Source organism: Rhinoderma darwinii, chromosome 6 (genome assembly GCF_050947455.1).
Source record: "Rhinoderma darwinii isolate aRhiDar2 chromosome 6, aRhiDar2.hap1, whole genome shotgun sequence".
NCBI classification, from domain to species: domain Eukaryota; kingdom Metazoa; phylum Chordata; class Amphibia; order Anura; family Rhinodermatidae; genus Rhinoderma; species Rhinoderma darwinii.
The window spans coordinates 127361509-127384867 of record NC_134692.1 but is presented as its reverse complement, the minus strand read 5'-3'; the positions used below and the strand labels follow the sequence as shown (position 1 = coordinate 127384867).

General features: G+C 39.9%; 1 protein-coding gene across 2 annotated transcripts in view; it reads left to right on the top strand.

The window, feature by feature from the left end:
• BAIAP3 (BAI1 associated protein 3) overlaps nt 1-23359 on the top strand; it is a 162147-nt gene that overhangs the window by 114714 nt on the left and 24074 nt on the right. For both annotated transcript variants that reach the window (XM_075830316.1, XM_075830317.1), the window contains 13 exons: nt 1208-1315; nt 7302-7394; nt 8961-9064; nt 11051-11168; nt 14447-14571; nt 14655-14745; nt 16103-16159; nt 16980-17077; nt 17968-18019; nt 18922-19070; nt 20574-20697; nt 21768-21911; nt 22837-22932. In XM_075830316.1, the coding sequence (XP_075686431.1) occupies nt 1208-1315; nt 7302-7394; nt 8961-9064; nt 11051-11168; nt 14447-14571; nt 14655-14745; nt 16103-16159; nt 16980-17077; nt 17968-18019; nt 18922-19070; nt 20574-20697; nt 21768-21911; nt 22837-22932 (1359 nt within the window). The remainder of the gene's footprint in view (nt 1-1207; nt 1316-7301; nt 7395-8960; nt 9065-11050; nt 11169-14446; nt 14572-14654; nt 14746-16102; nt 16160-16979; nt 17078-17967; nt 18020-18921; nt 19071-20573; nt 20698-21767; nt 21912-22836; nt 22933-23359) is intronic.

Sequence of the window (23359 nt, the reverse complement as noted above, 5' to 3'; positions counted from 1 at the left end):
AAAGTTTCCACAGTCAGTGATGGTTTGGGGGCCGTGTCATCTGCTGGTGTTGGTCCACTGTGTTATATCAAGTCCAGAGTCAGCGCAGCGTCTAGCAGGACATTTCCCAGCACTTCATGCTTCCCTCTGCTGACAAGCTTTATGGAGATGCTGATTTCATTTTCCATCAGGACTTGGCACCTGCCCTCACTGCCAAAAGTACCAATACCTGGTGTAATAACCACAGTATCACTGAGCCTGATTGGCCAGCAAACTCGCCTGACCTAAACCCCATAGAGAATCTATGTGGTATTGTCAAGAGGAAGATGAGACACCAGACCCAACAATGCAGACGAGCTGAAGGCCGATATCAAAGCAACCAGGGCTTCCAAAACACCTCAGCAGTGCCACAGGCTGATCGCCGCCGTGCCACGCCGCATAGATAACACCTCAGCAGTGCCACAGGCTGATCGCTTCCATGCCACGCCGCATTGATAACACCTCAGCAGTGCCACAGGCTGATCGCCTCAATGCCACGCCGCATTAATAACACCTCAGCAGTGCCACAGGCTGATCGCTTCCATGCCACGCCTCATTAATAACACCTCAGCAGTGCCTCAGGCTGATCGCCTCCATGCCACGCCGCATTGATAACACCTCAGCAGTGCCACATGCTGATCGCTTCCTTGCCACGCCGCATTGATAACACCTCAGCAGTGCCTCAGGCTGATCGCCTCCATGCCACGCCGCATTGACGCATTTTTCAAATTGGGCTTCTATAATATTCTAATTTTCTGAGACACTAAATTTGGGGTTTTCATTAACTGTTACCATAATCATCAACTTTAAAAGAAAGAAATGCTGGAAATCGATCACTCTGTGTGTAATGAATCTATAGAATATATGTTTCACTTTTTGAATTGAATTACTGAAATAAATTAACTTTTTGATGATATTCTAATTCATTGAGAAGGACTAGTATATCGGTCAACATTGATGCTTTTACTGCAAATGACCCCAGAATAAATTGAAGGGACATTTTGTTAATTGGTTGTTTAGGATTGTATCAAGTACCTATATAATTAAACCAAAATAGCCGTTAGTTTTATCTACTTTCATCTTTTAGTTTTATGTGCATCGGAGAAGAGCAGAGGGGTGACTAGTTGGTTCCAGATGGATATTGTTCTTTATGTTTAATTTGCTTTATATATATTTTTTTCACTTAAAGGAAATTCCTGTGGGAGGAATAGATAAATGGTTTAAGTTGGAACCAAGGACAAGTTCTTCAAAGGTTCAAGGAGATTGTCACCTCATCATAAAACTAATTACAAACCAGGTAAACTTGTCTGTTGTATGGTTTTAAAGAAATAATGAGACATTTAGGGAGGAGATTATAAAAGTTAATATAATATGTACTAGCCAAATTAAAGGGTTTTCCAGCGTTATGGTACACCCATTATCAATGAGCTTCAACTGTTCCAACAGCCATTCTTGACATAGTTCTTGGCTTTAGCTAATAGAAGGGTTTTATATATATATATATATATATATATATATATATATATATATATATATATATATATATATGTCAAGGACCTGATTTGACAAAATGTGATTGCTAAGGGTAAAACCCTGGATTGGATTTGTAAAAAGGCCGATACCTGGGTTAGAAAGGTTACTGTTTTCTTTCTTCTCACTTTTGATATGGTTTTTGTTTTCTATTACTTTATGCAGTAATTAATATTTTTTGTCATTAACATTTTTTTTAAAGGTGTATTTCAATCTCAGACAGGAGACCTATTGGGAGAACTAGGGTACCCTGACCCCCATTCCACCAAGAGGTGAATGGAGAGTTGACCGCACTTGATTGGCTATTTCCATAACTCCCATATACTTGAATGGAGAGAGCTATGCACATAACTGGCCCCATCTCCCTTCAGTCTGCGACTGGATATGCCAACAGCCAACCACCTCACGTGGTGTAACAGGGGTCAGGTGACCCTATTCTCCCGTTAGGAGGGCTTTTTATAAGTGGGACCCACCAGCTATCAGATGTTTAAGGCATATCCTTGTCCTTCTTCTATTCTCGCTCTGTCTCTGTTCAATTTCCCTGCAGCTCCACCACTGGGGAAAAGAAGCATTACACATTCTCTTAATTTAGAAATCGCTAAAAGCGTAATTGAAATTGTTTTACCTGGACCAGGCAGCTCATTTAGCTTATACAATTACTGCATCCAGATTGGACATAGAAGAATCCGGCTTTGTAGCCATGTGCAATACTTGATCTATCTATCTATCTATCTATCTATCTAGCGAAGGAAAGTCCAAAGCATCACAGTGGAAAAAAAAAAATATATATATATATATATATATAAGTAACAAATTCTAGGGTGCACGCCATAGGCTAGAGTCCTACGTCAATATGTCCAAAAAAGATGCAGCACTCCAAAAAATGAAAATAAATCTATCACAATTTAAAAACATTTCCACCAAAAACAGCATTAGTTATTTGTCTTTAGGGTGAGATTGGCTGGGAAGAAAGGGAAATATAAGAAATAAATAGCTTGGGTACTGAAGATGTACTTCAGTGGTGTCACCCACTGGCGGTGGTTTGTGTTGCTAGGCAACTGTCAGAAATGATTTAGTCCCTGCATAGAAAATATAGCACAGACAAAAATTATATACACGGGAGTTTAAATCGATAATTTCTATTAAAAAAAACTGGATTTTGCAGTTGATTACGTTTTTGTTCTAGAAATATAAGATGCATGTTAAAATAAATGAAAGTAGATGTCTGCATTCTGGCCATAGATGTTAAAATATTTCCTTGGTCTGGTAAAGATTGTAGTATTTTCATTATCAGATGCTCTTCCTAAAAGTGCATATGTGACTTGATATTTTCAACAATAGGAATGTTGCATGGGAACGTTTTCCTCATTGTTGTAATTCTCATTCCTTTGCATTATCCCCCATGCAAATTATCAGCCAATAGTTGTATATAAAGGCTATTATAGTAAAAGTAGTTACTGTTGGATGTCCAGGATTATAAATACATGGCTGCTTACATCCTATTACAGTCCCCCACCTGCCCATGGGCCATATCTGGTATTGCAGCTCAGCTCCATTGAAGTGAATGGAAACTGAGCTGCAATACCAGACACAACCAGTGGACAGATGCGGCACTGTTTTTAGAAAAAGCAGCCATGTTTTTCTAACCGTGGACAAACCAATTGTGGTCTGATCATACGGTGAAAAACTTCACTGTGGGCATTTGCCATTGTATTCCTACAATCTTAATCATGATTTATTGTCCCCTCACTGCTAAAATAAAAAATGTCAAAGACAAGTAATATTCAGAAATGAATGCTGCTCCAGCTTTCACCCCCCAGACTTCTCCATTGCAGGAATTTGTTTATACCCAAATGCTCGGGGATACGTCCTACAATAGGTCTTTTGGCTGAGGACGAGCATACACGGTTTACACCGCTATTCTTCTATAGCAGGTATTCCGCTTTTTCTGTAGAGTGAGTCAGTGCATGCATGGTTGCACCGTCCTCACTGTACAGGGCGAGTAGGCGCGCTTTCGATGTTCAAGCAGCCTCAGTCGGTGCCGAAAAATTCTTTATAAATATGTAACTCTATTCAGGGTAGGAGGGAAAGACAAGAGTCTCTCAAATACACTTTGTACTAAAGTCAGGAGCCTAGAGGGAGACGCAAGGCACCTGTTGGAAATGTAGTTTCCCACAAGCAAACAGCGGCGGCGTAGACAGCGTAGTAGGACCGCCAACTTTACACGGTGAAAAGAGAAAGAGGCATGGAGGAATTGGCAGAAAGAGTAGCCGGAAATTATCTGGTAAGTATCTGACAGCATATTATGGTTAGTTTACATATGTTATTAGTGTACAGGGCTTCTGGGATAACCCCTTTAAGATATACTTTTGAAGCATGAAAAAGAAACTTTCAGACTGAAATAATTCCCTTAATTTGAACCAGGGTCGGACTGGCCCACCAGAGCACCAGAGTACCATAGGATCCTTAGGTGGGTCTAGGCTATTGAACAATAATGGGCTCCAAAGGTTCAGCAGAAAACAACCCCATTTGGATACCATCACTTGTCACTAGGGTCGATTTCTTATGGGTTAATTCACAAATAACTTATTAGATTTAAATTAATGGAACATTTACCTGCCCTAAACTTCCTCCACCAACATCACAAACCACCAGGAAGATTAGGTTTTACCCAGTGTTACCGATCGTCCAAACATTGCTGGATATTTTGTATAGTAGTATAGTAGGGGGAGAAAAAATTTGCCATCTGCACCATGGACGCCAACATGCTTGGAGCCCCTCAGCATTTGCCCCGATTACTTATTCTATTATAAAAGGCGTCTTTTGTCGTTATTTGTAACCAACAATGTTGTGTGTGCCGTCAGACATCCACAATATCATATCACAATCGAGAATATTCCAAATAAGGATAGAGCGGAAATAAGAGTCAATTCACAATTTGTGTTTGTATGACACATAGAAAGGTTTGGAGGAAACGCATTGAAGTGGAAATGTGAATAACAAATGTTAATCATCAGGCCAGATAAACAGCTTGATCACAGAAGAATCTGTCTTTCTCATGCAGCTATTTCCACCAGGATTGACAAGAAAATGGGCTCATTGTCAACATCAGTTCTTTGTGTTTGTCTCAGGGGGTTACATGACTGTTTAATAAAACCTGACGGTAGGCAGCCATCTTTGAAAAGAACCTTTTACTACAAAGACATTTGTCAATGCTATATACATATGGAGTGTCCTTAAGGTATAAAGTAAGTCATGTATGAACGGCAGGGGTATTTAGTCTCCTTCAATGGGCCTCAATTACCAATACTGTCTAACAGTAAAACTGTCCTTGTTGCCCATAGCAACCAATCAGAGCTCGGCTATCATTTCTAAAACTGCTCTGGAAAAATGAAAGCCGAGTTCTGATTGGTTGCTATGGTTTAGCTCCTATTTTTCTTATTTTATGCACTGCCACACTTTATTTTCCGCCATATTTTCTAAAAGACCACCCACAGTGATTTTTGTATCAGAACATCTAATTTTTTATTCTCTCCCCCACACAACAATGTTTTATATAACTCCATTATTTCGATTGGGGTGATTTGTACTTCTGACCACCCGCCGTTACCCCCAAATTGCAGCACACAGTAACTCAAGGAGACAGTTGTGTGTCATACATTGTGTACAGCAAGGCTACCGTTAAAAGCTCCGTTCTGAACCTCCGTCAGTAGTTCCATGATATTTGATGGGAAGAATAGTTTAAATATGAAGCGCCATTCTTCCCGTCAAAACAATGGACACCACGATAGAACTCCCAAGGGCCCCATTACATTCAATTCAAGACAAAGGTTTTTATGAGTGTGCCCTCTGAAAATGGAAAAAGATGTCCACGCCGGAAGCAAATGGCTCCAGTCACAGTATAGCAGCTTTCCCTACTATAAAAGGATTAGAAGGTAGTAAGAACAGTACCCTATAGTATCAGTATGGGGATGGGTGGTCTTGTAAATTTGGCTCTATTTTGATCCATGCTTTGGGCCCCCCATTTTCGTTTATGTGCCCCTCTCATCCTAGTATCTATATCCTATAGCTTTAGGTCCCAACTTTCATAGACTTCATCTGTATAAAATGTATATGCGGAGCAGTATAAGTCTAATTTTCTGTTCATTTCTAGTGATAACCTTACATTTATACATAAAACCACATTGTGGCAATATGAAACCAAGAGCAGTCGCCTTGGCTGGTCTCAGTCTACGGGGCTTCATTACAGGCCTGGGGTTTTTATCACCCGGCTTGATTTTTTTTTAAATATAACATATGTTACATATTATGCGTTTTATAGGTCTGTCACATGTTTAGTGGTTATTGCATTGCACATTTAACTTTATAGGAGCAATAAAAAAGCAATTTGTACATACCCAAGAAACAGAGCTCTTTGACTGTTCCTCAGTTAAGTTTTATAAAGCAGTTTCTGATGGCAAAATAATCCCTATTCTTTTTACAGTCCCTATACATGTATCATTATTTTAATGATTTTGAATATATTTTTGTAGAGTTAGATATTAGATGTCACAAAGGCATTAAAATACCATATAAAAAGCAGATATCTAAATTATAAAATTCTGATTACCTGCAGCCACCACTAGGGGAGGGTTATACATATGCATCCAATTTCCACATTGAAATCAATAATAAAATAGAATGCAATAAGCTCATGGGCTCCCCCCAGTGGCAGCTGCAGGCAGACAAAATGTTATAATTTAGCTATGTGGCTTTTTTGAATAAAAGCAGGGAATTTGGCGGTCTCTAACAGATAAACTGGAGCTCCAACCGCTATAAAGATATGTTATAAAATGAATCGGCACAGAATATTGTATCATAAAATGCTCTTAATAAACGAGTGTTTACTTAGATCTCTTTGGCAGATCCCTCCATCCTTTTAGTAGTACAAGGAAATACTTTAATGTGTATGGGGGGCTTAAAGACTCTCTAAAGTATCTACTCTTAGGGGGAGAGGAAAATTATATAATACATGTTTGGTATTCATTTATGATCCTATTTCCACCCACAAATAAGTGACAACTGCAATTCCCCGGCCTCCATAGGAATTTAATGTGCATATGTGGTCAAGCTGAACACGCTTGATAGTGGGGGGATCAGGCAAAAAAAATGCAAAATGGCAATTACCTAGTGTTTGTCAAGGTTCCCTGTTCATACAAATGTGTATTGTGTATGTATTGTGTGTGTGTGTGTGTGTGTGTGTGTGTGTGTATATATATGTATGTGTATATATATATATATATATATATATATATATATATATATATATATATATACACACATTACAACATGTTATTTTACGGAAAGAGGCCTTGACAGTATATGACAGATATCAGCGGTCGGGGTGACACTGTAATTTAAATATTCCTGAAATAAATGTTTTTTTCCCCTCAGAATGAACATTAATTAGAAATAATTTGTCTTTATTTGTGTCAGTATCAAATCATTTTACGAGTTCACATGGCTCCTTGTCATCGTGGAGCGAGGAAACAATGATTGATGCTACCGTACAAGCATGTATGCTCTCGTTCCATTTGCAGCATCTTAAATCTGAGCTTGACTTACGCATCCGCGGTTTGAATAATGCTCTTTAATGATTTTTTTGTTAAATGTCTGATCTCTTTTTTGGAGGCAGGTCTCATCTGTAATTCAATTCAGCAAATATTAAAACAAATAGCACGGTATGAATATCTGAATTAACAAATGTGTTTCAGAGGGACACGGTGCTGAGCAAGAAGGCATCTGGCGCAGTGATTCATGAAATGCTACTAACCCAGCTGCTACAGTATGAACACAAGCGGACCGAGGTGAGCAGACATTCGCTTAATCTTCTCAATCTTTTTGGAGTTGTGATGTTTTTGGAACAAAATGACAGACACCAGTTTTATGATAAAAAGTCTTTGGTCTGTCATCCAGTCAGAAGTGATTTGTCAGAATCACAAGTCATTCGTGGTCATAGTTTCTTCTCCAGTTTCTTCGTAATCCCCCCAGGTTCTCCGTACTTTAGTTTCCTGTGCGGTAGGTGGAATTGTTCTCAGTTTAGAACTATAGGGTTTTATGCAAACGCAAAATTGTTTCAATTTATGTTATTGTGTATAAAAAATATGGCCGCCAACATGGGCCATTTCTCTGCTTTCACATTGCTGTGGTAATGTAATATTGTCTAAGGCTCTGCACATAGGAGACTGTGCATAGTGCTTAGACTTCAGGCCTTGAACAATGCGGTCACTTCACTTTGACGTCTGTATAAACTTCACCCGCCACCATATTGTTTACATATGGCCCCAGGATTTGAACAGCAGGGAGTAGGGGCAAAATCTGTTCATGAAGTATGTTAGTCAGCATGGCACGTGAAAAAAAATACTCTAGGAAAAAAACTAGCCCATGTTAAGGGCACATGTTCCAGAGAAGCAGCCTGTGTGGTAGTTATAAGCCTGTGAGGATGGGGCTCAGCTCGATGCACCGCCATTCAGACATATCAACCATAACTAAGCAATCGCAAACACTAGACCCCCCCCCCCCATTATGGTGCCGAGTTTCGCAACACGGGACAGAAGGACCTAGTAATTTTTTCCGCCTACACCCACTTTCCATGACAATTGGACTAATACCCCATTGCCTTTTAATAATGCAATAACTTTGGAGAGGAAAGTCTTGCATAGCTTCCGGCCACCTAATAGCAACGGGGATGGGACAAACTAGGACTGGACCAACTCTCTCGAAGGGCCGTGTAGAAGCTGCCCCATAACAGGTCTCTCTATGTGGTACATAAGCCTTTGCTAACAAGAGAGCAGAGACCTGTCCTAAGGGTCATACTGCCCATTTCTCAGACTAGGAGGAAGCAGGTGAAAACAGTGCTAATTGCCACATTTATATTTTTGCTACAGGGCCCTGTCTTCTCAATGTATGATCCTATCTGTATACGCAAAAATATTTATATATTATGTCATCAAAATCCATGTACCCGAATGCACTTCTATGTTTGCATGCAGCTAATAAAATTCTAATAGCTCCAAGTCCAGTGGAAACGTTGCCCAGTCTAGGAGCCAACAGAATTTTGTTTGCCGAAGGCAAAGAGAGAAAATGACCAATAGATTTCTATATATGAAAAGTGAAGTGGAATAACTTCTAGGTGCCACAAATGGTGCTTATAGGGAATATCACATTGTCTCCCTTGGAAAATGCGCCGCCTGTCCCTAAAAGTGCAGAATCTACTCCTGCATGAAGTGCCTATTGTACAATATCAAAATGCAATTTCCCAACTATTCTTGCTAGCCTCATATAAATAAATACCTTGTGAATGTTTTACACTTAAGCCCTGCTATAGTCCTTATATTTTGATATCTCAGTCATTTGTTATCATTGTCTATTAGGTTGAATTTTGGAACTGGAAGGGAGAAGTGAGCAAGCATGCGTACACAGTAATGTCCCACCATGGTATGCAGACTGACCTCTCCAGTCTACAGCAGGCCGTCATGTAAGTATATTTGATAAACATATATAAAATATATATACATATACTGGTTGAAGAGGAGAAACGAAGACCGCACATCCACAATATTAATCAATGAACATGAGGTTCTTAGTTCATATTTTTATCAAACTGTATAAGCCCACTTGCCACTTCACGGCGACCTCTGATAAGTGGGTCCCTACTCTATTGGTTGCAGCACTGCATGGCGGCGCCTGCCACCACAATACCGCACCCGTAGAGGGAGCAACCCAGAGGCCCAGTAGCACCCCTGCTGCCAGGCCAAGCCACTTGAGCTCTAGCAACGTCCCCCCACAAGTGCAGCACCACAGCAACAGACACCATCACACAGCACCACAACAAGTGAACAGATAGAATGAACTCACCTTTTAGATGTGCCCCCTGTGGCCAACTGCATGTTCCCTTTTAATATAGGGCTTCTATGCCCCCTATCAAAGCGGAACTAGTTGTTATAATGGCATCCATGGATGGCCCAAAAAGACAAATAAGAGGGCCAAGAGAAGGGCACCTTACCTTACTGACCCCTGGAGTGAACCCATCAGACACAGAGCTGCATGGCAATTTGTAATGGGACCCCTCTGGGCTATAGTAGGAGGGCTTTTAGAGCAAAGTTGCCGTTTGGGAGTCTATTTCGTAGGAACAGTCGCAGCCTCTAGTTTAAATGGTATGCAACAACTTTGAAAATAGTCTTGATTAAAAATATCCTAGTGTCTTGTGTCTCTAGATCCTATGTTCCCATGGTTACAGACCACAAACAAACCCTGTGTAGTCTGGTCCTGCAGTCACTCCCTTCTTTTCGTCTCCTGTTTCTTGTTTACATACATTCAGTAGATTAGCAAGAAGTAGAGGACAGATAGAAGGAAGTATGTCTGCAAGACAAGACTACACGGGGTTTGATTTTAGGACTATTTGCAAAGTTAATTCATTTTTTATGTTCGCTGTATTGGAGCATTACATAAAATTGCTGTAAAGGTCGACAAATACTTTAAAATCATTAGAGCATTTGTAAGATAGATATATATATGGCCTATATAAAAATACATATATTAGGGTTAACTTCTTTTATACAACCTCTAAGCATTACAATAGCAGGCATTCTAGAAGTGGTATTAAAAAGGCAGGAGTTGATATATAGAAATAAAAAGACAGGTAGGATGTGCTACCATACAAAAATCGAGGGAATTTATTGCTTTATTTTAAAATATTAAAATTGGAAAAATCCCTTTAGGGGAGGCACATTGGCATTGAGACATAAAGTCATTTTGGGAGCACTGCTGATCGCATAGTTACTTGAATGTTTCCTGCTTTGAACATTGATTTAGTTGAAAGTATATCTTGTCGCCGTTCTAAAGATTTTGTATGGAGCTTTTATTAAAGTCATTGAATGGCATCTAAAGCTGGTGAAAGAAAATGTCAGGGAGCATTGATTCACATACTGCAGCGTTATGGGTGCTGGCACATTCATCTAATCCTATTTAAGAGCATGCTTGATACTTATTGATCTGTGAACCTGAAGGGCTCTTACCATCTTTCACTTAACACAGTGTTTTATTATTCCTCAAACTACTTTGCCTCTGTGATTAAAGAACGGTTTAATAGGAAGAATTACAAGGAATCTGCTTTTAAGTGGATGTAAATGTATAAATATGTGCTGGATGAAATTACTCTTTAATGACTTTGTCTGAAATTAGAAATATGCGGCTTGTTTTGTCCTAGAAACAGCGCCTCTCTCATCCATGGTCTGTGTCCGGTATTGCAGCTCAGCCATTAAAGACAAATAAAAACGTATTATTAAAATAGGATCTTGCAACTTTTACTGATATAATCCTTTCACATGTTCAGCACATGGTTTTAAGAACTGGAGAATCCCTTTAAGTGTGAATAACAGAAGCCAATAATTATAATGTTTTCACGAATACCAAACTGCAATGACTTATTTTATTTATTTTTTAATATTTTTTTTTACAAAAGAAAATGGCAGGCATTTAGCAAACACCACCAAGTGCACCCTCTGGACTACAGTTACCTGCTTGGACTTCTTAAGAACATTGAGGAACAATGGGATCCTGCGTCGTGTACAAGAGAACTGGTATGTACTCTCCACACCCCTATAGACAATTCTTGCTTATCTGGATCTACAGTGTGTGTGTGTGTGTGTGTGTGTGTCTGTGTCTGTGTCTGTGTGTGTGTGTGTGTGTGTGTGTGTGTGTGTGTGTAAAAGTATACGCAAATGAGCAGCACTCAATATATGTATATAATTATCGATCATCCGTCCATCTATCTATAAAACATTAGCAACTTGCATTACTTTTTTATTTATTATTTACAAATATTTTGCCAGACTTTATTCATTTCTATGGCTTTCAAATAGTTCTTTGTGATATCCGTTTTTTGCATCATCAATGGATCCATTTTCTGGAAAAAGATAAGTAAAAAGTACACACTTTGAGAAAATCACTTTGGTGCAATCTGTGATCTCGAACCACCACTGATTTCCAGTATCAAAAGGCTCTATAGAGCTCCAACTCCTTTGGTACTGCTCAAAGATCTGTTACTGGAAATATGGAAACCTATAGCAGGCTGCCAGTAATATGAATGGTCCTTTCATAAGGAAGTTGTATCAGATTTGCAGTAACCGCAATCTCTGTGGGGGTTTCCAGGAGGTTTGAGCTCTCTATAGAGACCTTTCATTCTGCAAATTACTGGTGACCTGCGATTATAAACTTCACTAGTGGGATTTTTCACGTGTATATATGACATGTCAGAAGATTATTTTGAGCGGGTTTTCCTTTTAAGGGATGCAAAAAATGGGCAAAAACATTTTCCAGTAAATTTTTAATTTGTTAGCGTTGACTGAGATGGGACAGAGAAAAGTTTTGGGGGCTATTTTTGGACAGATTGAAAAACCTGGCCTAATGTATAATTACAATATCTGAGGGAAGGTCATAGAAGTCAAATGACCTTGAAAGTCATGTAAATAACCTTGAAAATCATGCTTACCAATTTATTTTCTATGATATCCTATCTGTGGTCTGCACATCAGCAGTATTGGCTAGTGGGAATACCAGTTCTGCATCCAACATCCGTCTAGCAGCACAAATTTGATTTGTGACTTGTTTGGAAGTTCACTGCTAAATCAGACATGTATCTGAAGCATCACGTATTTGGTACACAGTCATGCGGAGCATGACTGGAATCTCAATATATCGATTTATCCCCTGCTGGGTCTATATTTATTTCTATTTAGTTTGTTATTTTTGCCTCTCAACTATTTTACCAGAAAATGAACAATGTGATCTGGAAGGGAAAACTGGCGGAATTGATTACACTTTATTAGATCACTCTTAGATTTTCCCCTTTTTAATAATTACGACTCATTGAAGGAGGAAATGGAAAACCTGGAGGAAAGCGACACATTTAATTAGCAGCTTTTACTTTCAGCTTTATAATTTAGTTACGTTATATTGGCCAAAATTACTACGTTTTGCATATCGTCTTGTAGCTGTAATTAACTTTGTGGTATAAAGTTGCTAAAAAAAATATCCCATAGTGGGAAAGTAGTAAAAGACTTAAAAATGCATCTGATTGGATATGTGGATAGATAGATATGAGATAGACAGATATGAGAGAGATCGATCAATAGAATTATTGTCAAGTATTGCACATGGCTCCAAAGCCTTTTCCTTCTATGTCAAAGTTTTGCAGTATCGTCTTGTACCTGTAATTAACTTTATGTTCTAAAGTTGATGAAAAAGACTTAAAATGCATCTAAAGGGATATTTGGATAGATATGAGATAGATAGATAGATAGATAGATAGATAGATAGATAGATAGATAGATAGATAGATAGATAGATAGATAGATAGATAGATAGATAGATTTATTGTCAAGTATTGCACATGGCTACAAAGCCTGATTCTTCTATGTCCAATCTGGATGCAGTATTTTTATAAGCTAAATGGGCTGCCTGGTCCAGGTAAAACAATTTCAATTACGCTTTTAGGGATTTCTAAATTAAGAGAATGTGTAATGCTTCTTTTCACCAGTGGTGGAGCTGCAGGGAAATTGAACTCTTGCTGCTGGGTTACACCCACAGATTACAGCTGATCACTGGGGTTTCCAGCTATAGAACACCCTGTGATCAGCTTATCAATGTTCATGTGAATATTAGTTCAGGCTACATAATAGCTTTAGTCTATAATATGCAAATAACTAAAGCGGATTACATTACAATGACTTTTTACATTTATGCGTGCCATCAGATCAGGTATACATATATTATATTGGCAGTACCATAGTGCTGCTATGGTGCTACCTGGAGACAGCGGGCCTGCTTCTCTTACTAAAATGTGAGAACCAACTCTTTTGTCTACAGCTACTGCAACATTAGTAAACAAAGTAGTGAGGAATCGGCCATGCCAGGGTTGTGTCACTCAACCAGTGCAACATTTTGGGGCCTTCTCTTGTTTTTTATATAGGATGCATCTCCAGTAAAATACGTCCTCTGGGAAAAGATCTTGGGGACTATGTCGGAGGAAAAGGGGAGATGTTTTTATACCTGTTATCTATCTATCTATCTATCTATCTATCTATCTATCTATCTATCTATCTATCTATCTATCTATCTATCTATCTATCTTTCTATCTATTTATCTATCATATGTATAGAGTTGGCACAATGCAGTCAGGCAGGTAAAGTTCTCCTGGCATTCACCAAACCCGGACTCCTCCATCAGACCGCCAGATAGAGAAGGGTGATTCATCAGTCCACAGAACACGTTTCCACTGCTCCAGAGTCCAGTGGCGGCGGCTTTACACCACTCCATCCGACGCCTGGCATTGTGCTTGGTGATGTAAGGCTGGCATGCAGCTGCTCAACCCTCATGCCATGAATCTCCCGGGACACAGTTTTTGTGCGGATGTTAATGTCAGAGGAGGTTTATACTCTGCAGTTATTGAGTCAGCAGAGCGTTGGCGACTTTTATGCACTATCCGCCTCTGCACTCGGTGACCCCGCTCTGTAACTTTACGTGGCCTGCACTTCGTGGCTGAGGTTCCTAAACCCTTTCACTTTACAATAATATCACTCACAGATGATGGTGGAATATGCAGGAGGGAAGAAATTTCATGAACTGACTTGTTACAACAGTGGCGTCCTATTACAGGACCGCGCTGGAATTCAGTGAGATCTATAGAACGACCCGTTCTTTCACGAATGTTTGCAATGGCGAGGTGCTGGATTTTATACACCTGTGGCATTGGGACTGAATAAAACACCTGAATTCAATGATACTTTTGTCCACGTATTGTATATCTATATAGGATTCTTACAATGTTCGTTCATTATTCTATGTCCATTATTGAAGGAGGAAAACTTAGCAGAGAGTTTCACCCTCTTCACCGAATATTGTCTCTTGCTGCTGAAGAAACTGAGGGACAACTTCCCTGTGCTGAACGCAACTGTTATCTGCCGCCTGGAGTTCATGTTAAGGTAACAGACCCCTAAATAAACTAGATCACTGGCAGATCCTTCCATTTAACAGTACTCATGATTGGGGGTCATGTGTTTCACAGGTGTCTCAACCAGATCCAGAACATGCAAGCCTTTAAGATGGTGTGCCCCTTCCACAATGAACTGCATCTGGAAATTGCAACAGTGTTAAAGGTATTCTTCTATCTAAACACTAAAGGGATAAGGTCCTGTTCACACAGAGGCAGATTTTGACTTGCCTGCACTCTCTTTGCCGGGTTTTTTGCCGCGTTTTTCTGGCGCGGCCATTGAGCGCCGTGGGCAAAAAACGCCACGAAAGCCGCTTTCTCTGCCTCCCATTGATGTCAAAAGGAGGTCAGAGATGGAAACGCCTGAAGAAAGGGTATGACGCTTTTTTTCTCCCTCAAACGGTTTTTTTCTGCTCGTGGGAAAAAAACACTTCCACCTACCATTGAAATCAACAGGAAGCAATTTCTGCATTTTTTGGCACGGTTTCCGTGGCGTTTTCCGTGCCAAAAAACTCAGTGTGAACTAGGCCTAAAACAAACAAGCAGCCATAGCCGGTGAGAAATTTATTCTGTGAATCATGGGTGGTGCAAAAGGGTAGTGGAGGCCCCTCAGCAAAATGAAAATGGGGCCCTCCTAGTGTGAGCTTACACGGCTACCTACTCACTCACCCTAGGAAAGAAGAACCCAGCACTCCTTCCCATGCCTTGTAGGAGAAAAATACCATTTCTGGAACAATATGCAGCCTCTAAAAGTTTTCTTTTTAGACTTACACACTGAAAGCCTATCTTTAAGCTTTATTGGGCAAAGGTGGCCAACCCTGGGACCCCCACCAATTGACAGAAAATGAATGGGATTTAGCTGCAGTACAAAGCACAGCGAAACACGTAACTGTGACATGTAAACAATGAAGGGGACTTAGCCCTTTATTTCTAGGGATTTTTCCTATTATACAAGTCAATGGGGGAGATTTATCAAAACGAGTGCAAATGAAAAGTGTAGCAGTTGCTCATAGCAACCAATCAGATTGCTCCTTTCATTTCAAAAACAGTTTCTGAAAAACGAGAACTGGAATCTGATTGGTTACTATGGGCAACTGTTCCACTTTTCCTTTGAACCAGTTATATAACGTCCCACAATGATATATGAACCGACATGCTTTATTTCTGTATATATATATATATATATATATATATATATATATGTGTGTGTGTGTGTGTGTGTGTGTGTGTGTGTGTGTGTGTGTGTGTATATATATATATATATATATATCTCCAGAACGCAATCCTACCCAATTCATGGCTAGGCACCGTGACATTTCGAGCTGCTTCTCCTAAGTGATTCAATATAAACCCATAAACGAGAAAGATGAATATTTTCGTTTCGGTAGCAAGGATGCTGCAATAACATGAAATATGAGGTCCTGGCTTTTATGAAATAACCCTTTATTGAAATGCTGCTCACCGAAAAGATTGAGGCTAAGAATCATTTTACTCAGTCATTTATTTCAATTTCTGTCTTTCAGAAGGGAACAATGGAGTGGTATGAAAAGGCATATACGTCCTATAAACCAGAAGAAAAGGTGCGTACTCCATATTCAGGGACAGGACTTGCCTATACTATAAATAATCTATTGGCTACACAGGGAAAATCTTCTTTACATGTGGGAAGTAGAATTTAGAGGTAAACTCTCCTACAAATCCAGCTACCACTGCGCCATATTGGGGTGTAGCTATATGGGGTGCAGAGATAGCAGTCGCACCCAGGCCCTGATACCAGGGGGGCCCAAAAACGAATCTGCCTTCTAAATAGACATCCGTATTATAAATGGCACATGGTAGGTGGGGGTCCTGATACAGATTTTGGATTGGGACCTAGGAGCTACAATTTTTCTGTCTGGGACCATCATTTAAAGCAATAGCTGCACAAGTGCCTACTGATGTTTTATTTTATTAATGCATTAATCTAAAAATTTCCATTTATTTGACCTGTCCTGCCTGACTTCCATACTCTGCAGCAAAATCTCAAACACTAATTTTATAACGTTGATCACAATAAACTTTCCTGTTCTGGAATAGAATACCAGAATTGTAGTAAAGACTGACATTACATAGGCAGATTAGTAGCATTGGAGATGTAACTGTGCATAGCAATGTATATCCCATTGAGAGTCTGTTGGAAGGTGAATGAGGGCACGGCAATGTAATATTAGGGGTTGTTACCCAACATCTGTTACTGTGTAATACAATAAAAAAAACTCAGAAATACATAAGAAAAGTATTAAACATAGAAAACAACATAAAATTATATTTAATGCAGATCTTTTGTGAAGTGATTCCTTGATATATTTGTGTGGGGGATTAGTTGCAGTGTCTAAGTATTAGTGGGGTACTCTGTTCTAGAACGATGTGGAACAGCTGCGGAGTCTGGTGAAGTTGTCAGATGCTGTTCATGAAGATATCGAGAAAAGTCAGAACGTCTACAACAAGCTCTTTGTCAGGTGAGTTCTGGAAAATGGGAAAATTGCCTTTCAGGGTACAGTTCCACGTAGCGGCGGCCAAATCCCGGGTGACTTATAGTGGCCAATGGCCGCATGATTTTGCCGGGTAATACTGGCACAATGTTGTGGCTATTGGCTACCGCATGTGGGTATAGTTTCGTCCGCCGGTACATGAGACCATACTACCGAGATGCTATTCTAGTATAATTGAGTTTGTACGTTATCCTCGTGTTTACATGGGTTTCCTTCTTCACTCCAAAAAACATACAGATAGGTAAATCGGCTTTCTATGAAATTGGTCCTAGTGTGTGCGTCTGAGAATTTAGATTGTGAGCCCCACTGGAAAAAGGGACCTATGGGAATGGTGACACGCTCTGTACAGTGTTGAGGAATATGTTGGCGCTATATATGCAACGAGAAATCAGTAGTGAGACGGGTTTACGTGTTGCAAATGTCAAGCTCCTGAAACCAGTCTCGGGTGATTTAGACTCTGTTCCCACATTTAGGACATAAGTCTAATGTATACCAAAACAACTATACAAGGATATATTGTAACGTTTACTATGTGCCAACGTATCCCAGAAGTGTTGACAGGTTTACATGCGGAGGCCGCTTTACTTGAGGGCACTGAAAACCGGGGCCTGCTGCTCTTTTTGGCAATACAAAAAAAGTGTATAGGCACATGTATTTTTTTATATAAAGTAAAAATGCATGCTTTCTTTGTGGTGCAATTTTCTCATTTTTTCAGTTGCAAAGTCTGAACAAGGTCATACACTTAAGATGGCTGTCGGCTGAACGCTCATTGGGCTAACGGCTATTTCTCCCGGATCCCGCATGTATTCCATTTAGTACTAGAGCTCCAACTTACATCAATATTCTTCTCTCCTTAGTATCGTAAAGTTAGATTTCTTCAGTATCACCTACCGGCAGCTAGAAAAACTGGTAAGGTGTGCTATTTTTACTACTGCCGCATGTTATTATTTTTATTAGGCACTATGGGTGCGTTATACTGGGTGTGGGTGGCGCTATAAGGGTACTATATGGTGTGGGCAGCTATGAGGCATTATACTGTGTGGGAAGGCACGATGGGGTCATTATGCTGTGGGTAGGCACTATGGGAGCATTATACTGTGTAGGAGGCACTATGGGGGCATTATACCGAGTGGGAGGCACTATTAATGGATTATACCTTGTAGCAGGCACAATGGGGGCATTACACTGTGTGGGGGCATTATACAGTGGGGGCGCATTATACTGTATGGGGGCATTATACTGTGTGGGGGGCATTATACTGTGTGGGGGGCATTATACTGTTTGGGAGGCATTATGAGGTCATTATACTGTGTAGGGAGGCAATATGGGGCATTATACTTTGGGGAAGCACTATACTGTGTGTTGGGGCATTATTCTGTGTGGGGAGACCGTATGGGGCATTATACTGAGGCACTATGGGGGCATTTTACTGTATGGGGAGCATTATATTTTGTGATGTGTGGGCACTATGGGGGCATTATTCTGTATGGGGGCACTATACTTTGTGTTGTGGATGGGCACCATGGTGGCATTATCCTGTGTGTGGGGGCGTTATACTGTGTGGAGGCACTATGGGGCAATATACTGTGTGGGGAGGCACTATGGGGCATTATACTGTGTGGGGGGCATTATACTGTGTGAGCAAAAAAAAAATTGCCACTGCGCTGCAGGAGTTGTCCCTCTTTATAATACTTGAAAGTTGGGAGGAATGGCGATGGATTTGCTGTCCAAGAATGTATTCACAATCGTTAATTGAATAATGTCCAACACTTTTCAGAATGTGATGAATTTTGGTCTCCTGGTCCTTCTAGGTGGCTGATGAAGTGAGCATTACAATGGAGAACATTAAGGGATCCGAGCCTGAAGAGCCCCATATCACCCATGCTATTGGGGAGACGTTATTTGAGCTCTACATTACCCTCAATGAACTGAGGCGCTTCAGGGATTACTTACCTTTAAAGTATGTTCATTTTTATAATCCCTTGGTCTTGCTGGAAATCTTTATTTTAGGAATAAATATAAATGATAATGGAAAAATTCATCATTATTTTCATGCAACACAGTTTGCTGTGTAGGTTTAACCATTTCACTGCCAAGGATGCATGTAAGACGTCATGATTTTAGAATAAACCGGTTAGAGCTCAGATCTCGGTATCCTATATCAAGAATCCTTCAAGTGACACGATACCAGGATCAAAGTTTCAGATGCAATATTCGGGGGAACTGCACTCGTTTGGCGTCGGGGAGTAGGATAAAAAGTTTTTCTTCCTGGTTTGTGTATCCATAAGGTGGAAGGGGAAGAAGGGAAAGCTGCAAGGAAGAAAGATCACAGCCTGTTAATGTTGTTTCTCCCCTTGTACAGCCTTCCAGTGACCCCAGCATGGGGGTGATATAGGAATTATTAGTCAGGTTATTACCCTTCTGACCAATGAGAGAGCACATTTCAGATAACACATTTAGGGGGGTCTTTCTTTTCCCTACTACAAGGGTGAGAAGATGAGCACTTGCACATGTAATCAACACTTACGCCGTATCGGGCCATTTGTGGACTCCAGGAGTCGGATGTTTTCCACCATCTGGATCACTCATATTTTGGTCTAGTGGAGATAGGTGCGTGTAGACAAGGCCATAAGTGGCATGTATAAGCTTTGCACATCTTGAACTTTTATTTTTAGAAGGTGTTCTGTGTCTCACGCTCTGCTTAGGTCAGACTTAAGCCACAAACTTTTTTTATATGTTACGCTTAAATATAAAATTGCATGAAGGCGCTCATGAGTGTAATGTGCTGGGTGGCATATTTAAAGTGTGTAATGTGTCTAAGTGTCAGAAAATATATACACTAGGTATGGGGGTATAATAGAATGTTTTTTATTTAGAATGCAGTTTTAATTTGTATATGTCAAAAGTGTAAACATGTTCGCAACAGCAAAAGAGTTGAAGGAAATTTATCAACGGATACAGATAAAATATTATTGAAATAAGATTTTTATTATAAACATTTAAAAAAAAGTTTTCACACTCCTCAATGAAGAATGCTCGTTAGCACCTCACTTTCAGCTTTGCTGTGTAGACTGGCGCAATGTCAGCAGAGTCATCTTGTTGTTATTATTGTAGGTCAGGGGTTTTAATGACAGATGGCAGTTCTATCTTACTGCTGGAGGCCTAGATAAGATGGGATAGCAACACTCAAATACACAGATAAGGCGCTGGTCTCTAGGGGAGGGGGCTAAATTCCACCTCTTCCCGGAGACTGTAAAAGTCTATTGACAGTTTTCTATCCATTAACCCAATTTATTGCAGCCGCCATAAAGAACACATACTTTTTTGCTATACTAACCAGATAAAATTTGAAAGCAAATTGTTCAACCAAAAATCCACATACAACTAGAACTTTATCTTTCTACTAAGTCAACATTCCTTGAGGATGTATTAAATAGCAATAACTGCTCCTTTGTGTCCACAGAGACAACAAATCTCTGGCTTTGACAGGATTCCACGAGCTATTTAAAGTGTCCATTCACACATGGCTGCAGACCGTGCATGAAAAGACCTGTGAGCGGATTCAGCGCGCTGTAGAAGTGGATAAGGTATAATATTACTCAAGAATACAATGGTATTTATTTTAGCGGATGACCTGTACAATGTACCAGGCGAGATCGAGGAGCAAGGCTGGTCCACTGTACAGAATATGAAGAATCATCACCTCCATTACATTGTCAGCTGTAATATGTAGGGTGCACTCTCCTTCCTTATATAGTTTGTACATATTTTATCGATTTTATATCTGTCATTTAGTTGAAAGTACATTGGTTCCCCTTTTTTCAAACTTCAGCAGAATATGATATATATAACTTTTATATTATCATGGGAAAGTGGCATTTTCCTCTCCTTCTAGCTGGTTTCCTGCAGAATCTGCAAATGTTCAGAAACCGGTCTCCCCAAAAATCTTTTTTGTGTAATATAAAAAGAAAATAGAAATTTAATTACATCAATGAAAGGTTCGGTTTGGTCCATATGGCAGACCACTGCATTAAAGTTCCATACAGAATCCATGGTATGAGTAAAGATGCGTGTAATGTCCGAAACGCGTAAGCCTACTCGTTCAAGCACCGGATTCTGTATGGGACTTTAATGCAAGACAATAAAATGAAGTTTTAAAATGGCTTTGCCTGGTTCTGGACAAATTTTTCTTATTCTTGGCCATTTGGAAAGGGTTTGTCTTCAACAGCTGCCATCTAGCTATTCTGGCTTCCTGCAGCTGCCACTAGAGGGAGCTTAGGAGCTCAATGCAGACAATGTTTACATTCAGCTCATTATTATAACAGTATGCATTAGGCCCCTAAGCTCAGGCCGCAGCAGGTAGCCAGAAGTTTATAATTTAACTTTGTCTCTGCAAGGGATTTGAAGCTCTGTATCAGAAAATAAGAACTCAAAATGTGATAAAGATAGAGTCGAAAATAATTTTGCACATATTTAAGTAAAAAGAAAATAATGTTGTTCAAGGGTTGAGCATTCACTTTAGGGTTATCAGGACTGGTATTTTATGCTTGGATGTCTCTTCCTCATGCTCTTTGCTCATGCATATAACGCACTGGTTGTAATTCACTTTGACGTTGTTACGTCTCATCATTTTTGTATATTTCTCTTGTTTGCACAGCTTGAGAACGTGGACTCTCTTTCTAAGCACAGCAGCTCAGCAGTGGACGTCACTATTTGTTTCTCACAAATCAGAGAGTTCTGGGCACAGCTCGCCTGGCCGGACTCCTCTGAGGCCTTTGTCTTTTTGACTCAGCTTTCTGATGTAAGTTGGGAAACTGCTCTATATGGCGTAAAAGATTTCTGAATCCCGAAGGCTCTGAGGTTGTGGATTACTTATTGTTGCTCTTTAAAAGGGATACCATTTAAGCAACTGAAAATCTACTATATAATATATGTATTGTTGAAATTGAGCCCCTGTAAGTACATATCTCATATATCTCTCCCGCAGCTACAGTCCCTTAGATCACCAGTAGGGGACTGAACTTCACCAGTACATATATAATAACATTATTGCGCATCTAGTTATTTAAGTGCATTATATTTGTTAACCACTTTAACCACTCATCTTTTGATCATTCCCATAATGCCAGTGAATGGGCAAAAGAAAACCAAAGCTGTGGGGTATTGTTTCCTGTGGTTTAGATTTAGATCACCTGCCACAAATCTGGAAGACTCTTAAATAGTTAGGTGTCCATCACCCAACCGCAATAATGGTTAAAATATAGCTCCCTCTACTGGTAGTGCATACCTTACATTTAAGTCTATTATAAAAACATGCTATAAAAAATGAAAAATAATAAATACAAAAATAAAATCTTAACCATAAGGATAGGGCTAAATAACGACTTTGGCCGCAACACAGCTCGCGCAGCCGCAGATCACTGCGTGCATTGCACATAATCAAAGTCAATGTGGCCAGGTTGCGACCCGCAGGTTGCAGCGACCCGACAGTCACAGAAAATCCGGCGATCGATGTCCGCACTGTGTCGCTGTGAATCCCTAGGATGAATGGGCCTACTATGCTTAATGCTAATAAAATGTCAGATCTGAAATTTAATATTCAGAGCCTGATAGTTTGACATTTTTTTTTATTTTTTTAAATAATCAAGTTTTGACATCTAAATGGCATTAATCAAATGTGTAACTGATCATATGTATGTAATAAGTTATAATATTCTACATTTAAGGATATGTGCAAAGCAGCAATATATTATTCAGAAGCTATTAAACGTACAGTTGATAAAAGTCAACAATCAGCAGGACAGACCGTAATTACAGAGCAGGTAAGTCACTTGTCAAATGATTCCCCTTTACATATTAAATGGGCTGTCCTAAAAAGGGATTGTTCTAAACTAAGGGTCCCTTGACGAGAAGCCAATTACAGGTTTTCGGAAAACGAGGCGTAAAAACACGCCCCATCGGAACAGAACGCTGTATTTCCCATTGAAATCAATGGGCAGATATTTGTAGGCCTTCGGCATCCGATCTACGGCCCGAAAAACAGCTGAAAACACTGTGTGAACATACCCTTACAATTATCAGAATCGTAGAAATCACAGGTAGCCTGCAGAAGTCAATGGGATTGCATAGACGCCAGTTTTCAATCAGATCTCTTTGGTACTCTATGCTGGATTCAGCTTTAGTCTCCAATGCACACATCTGTATTCGGGGATCTGTGTCACATGGATTCCAAATATGGCACCCATAGGA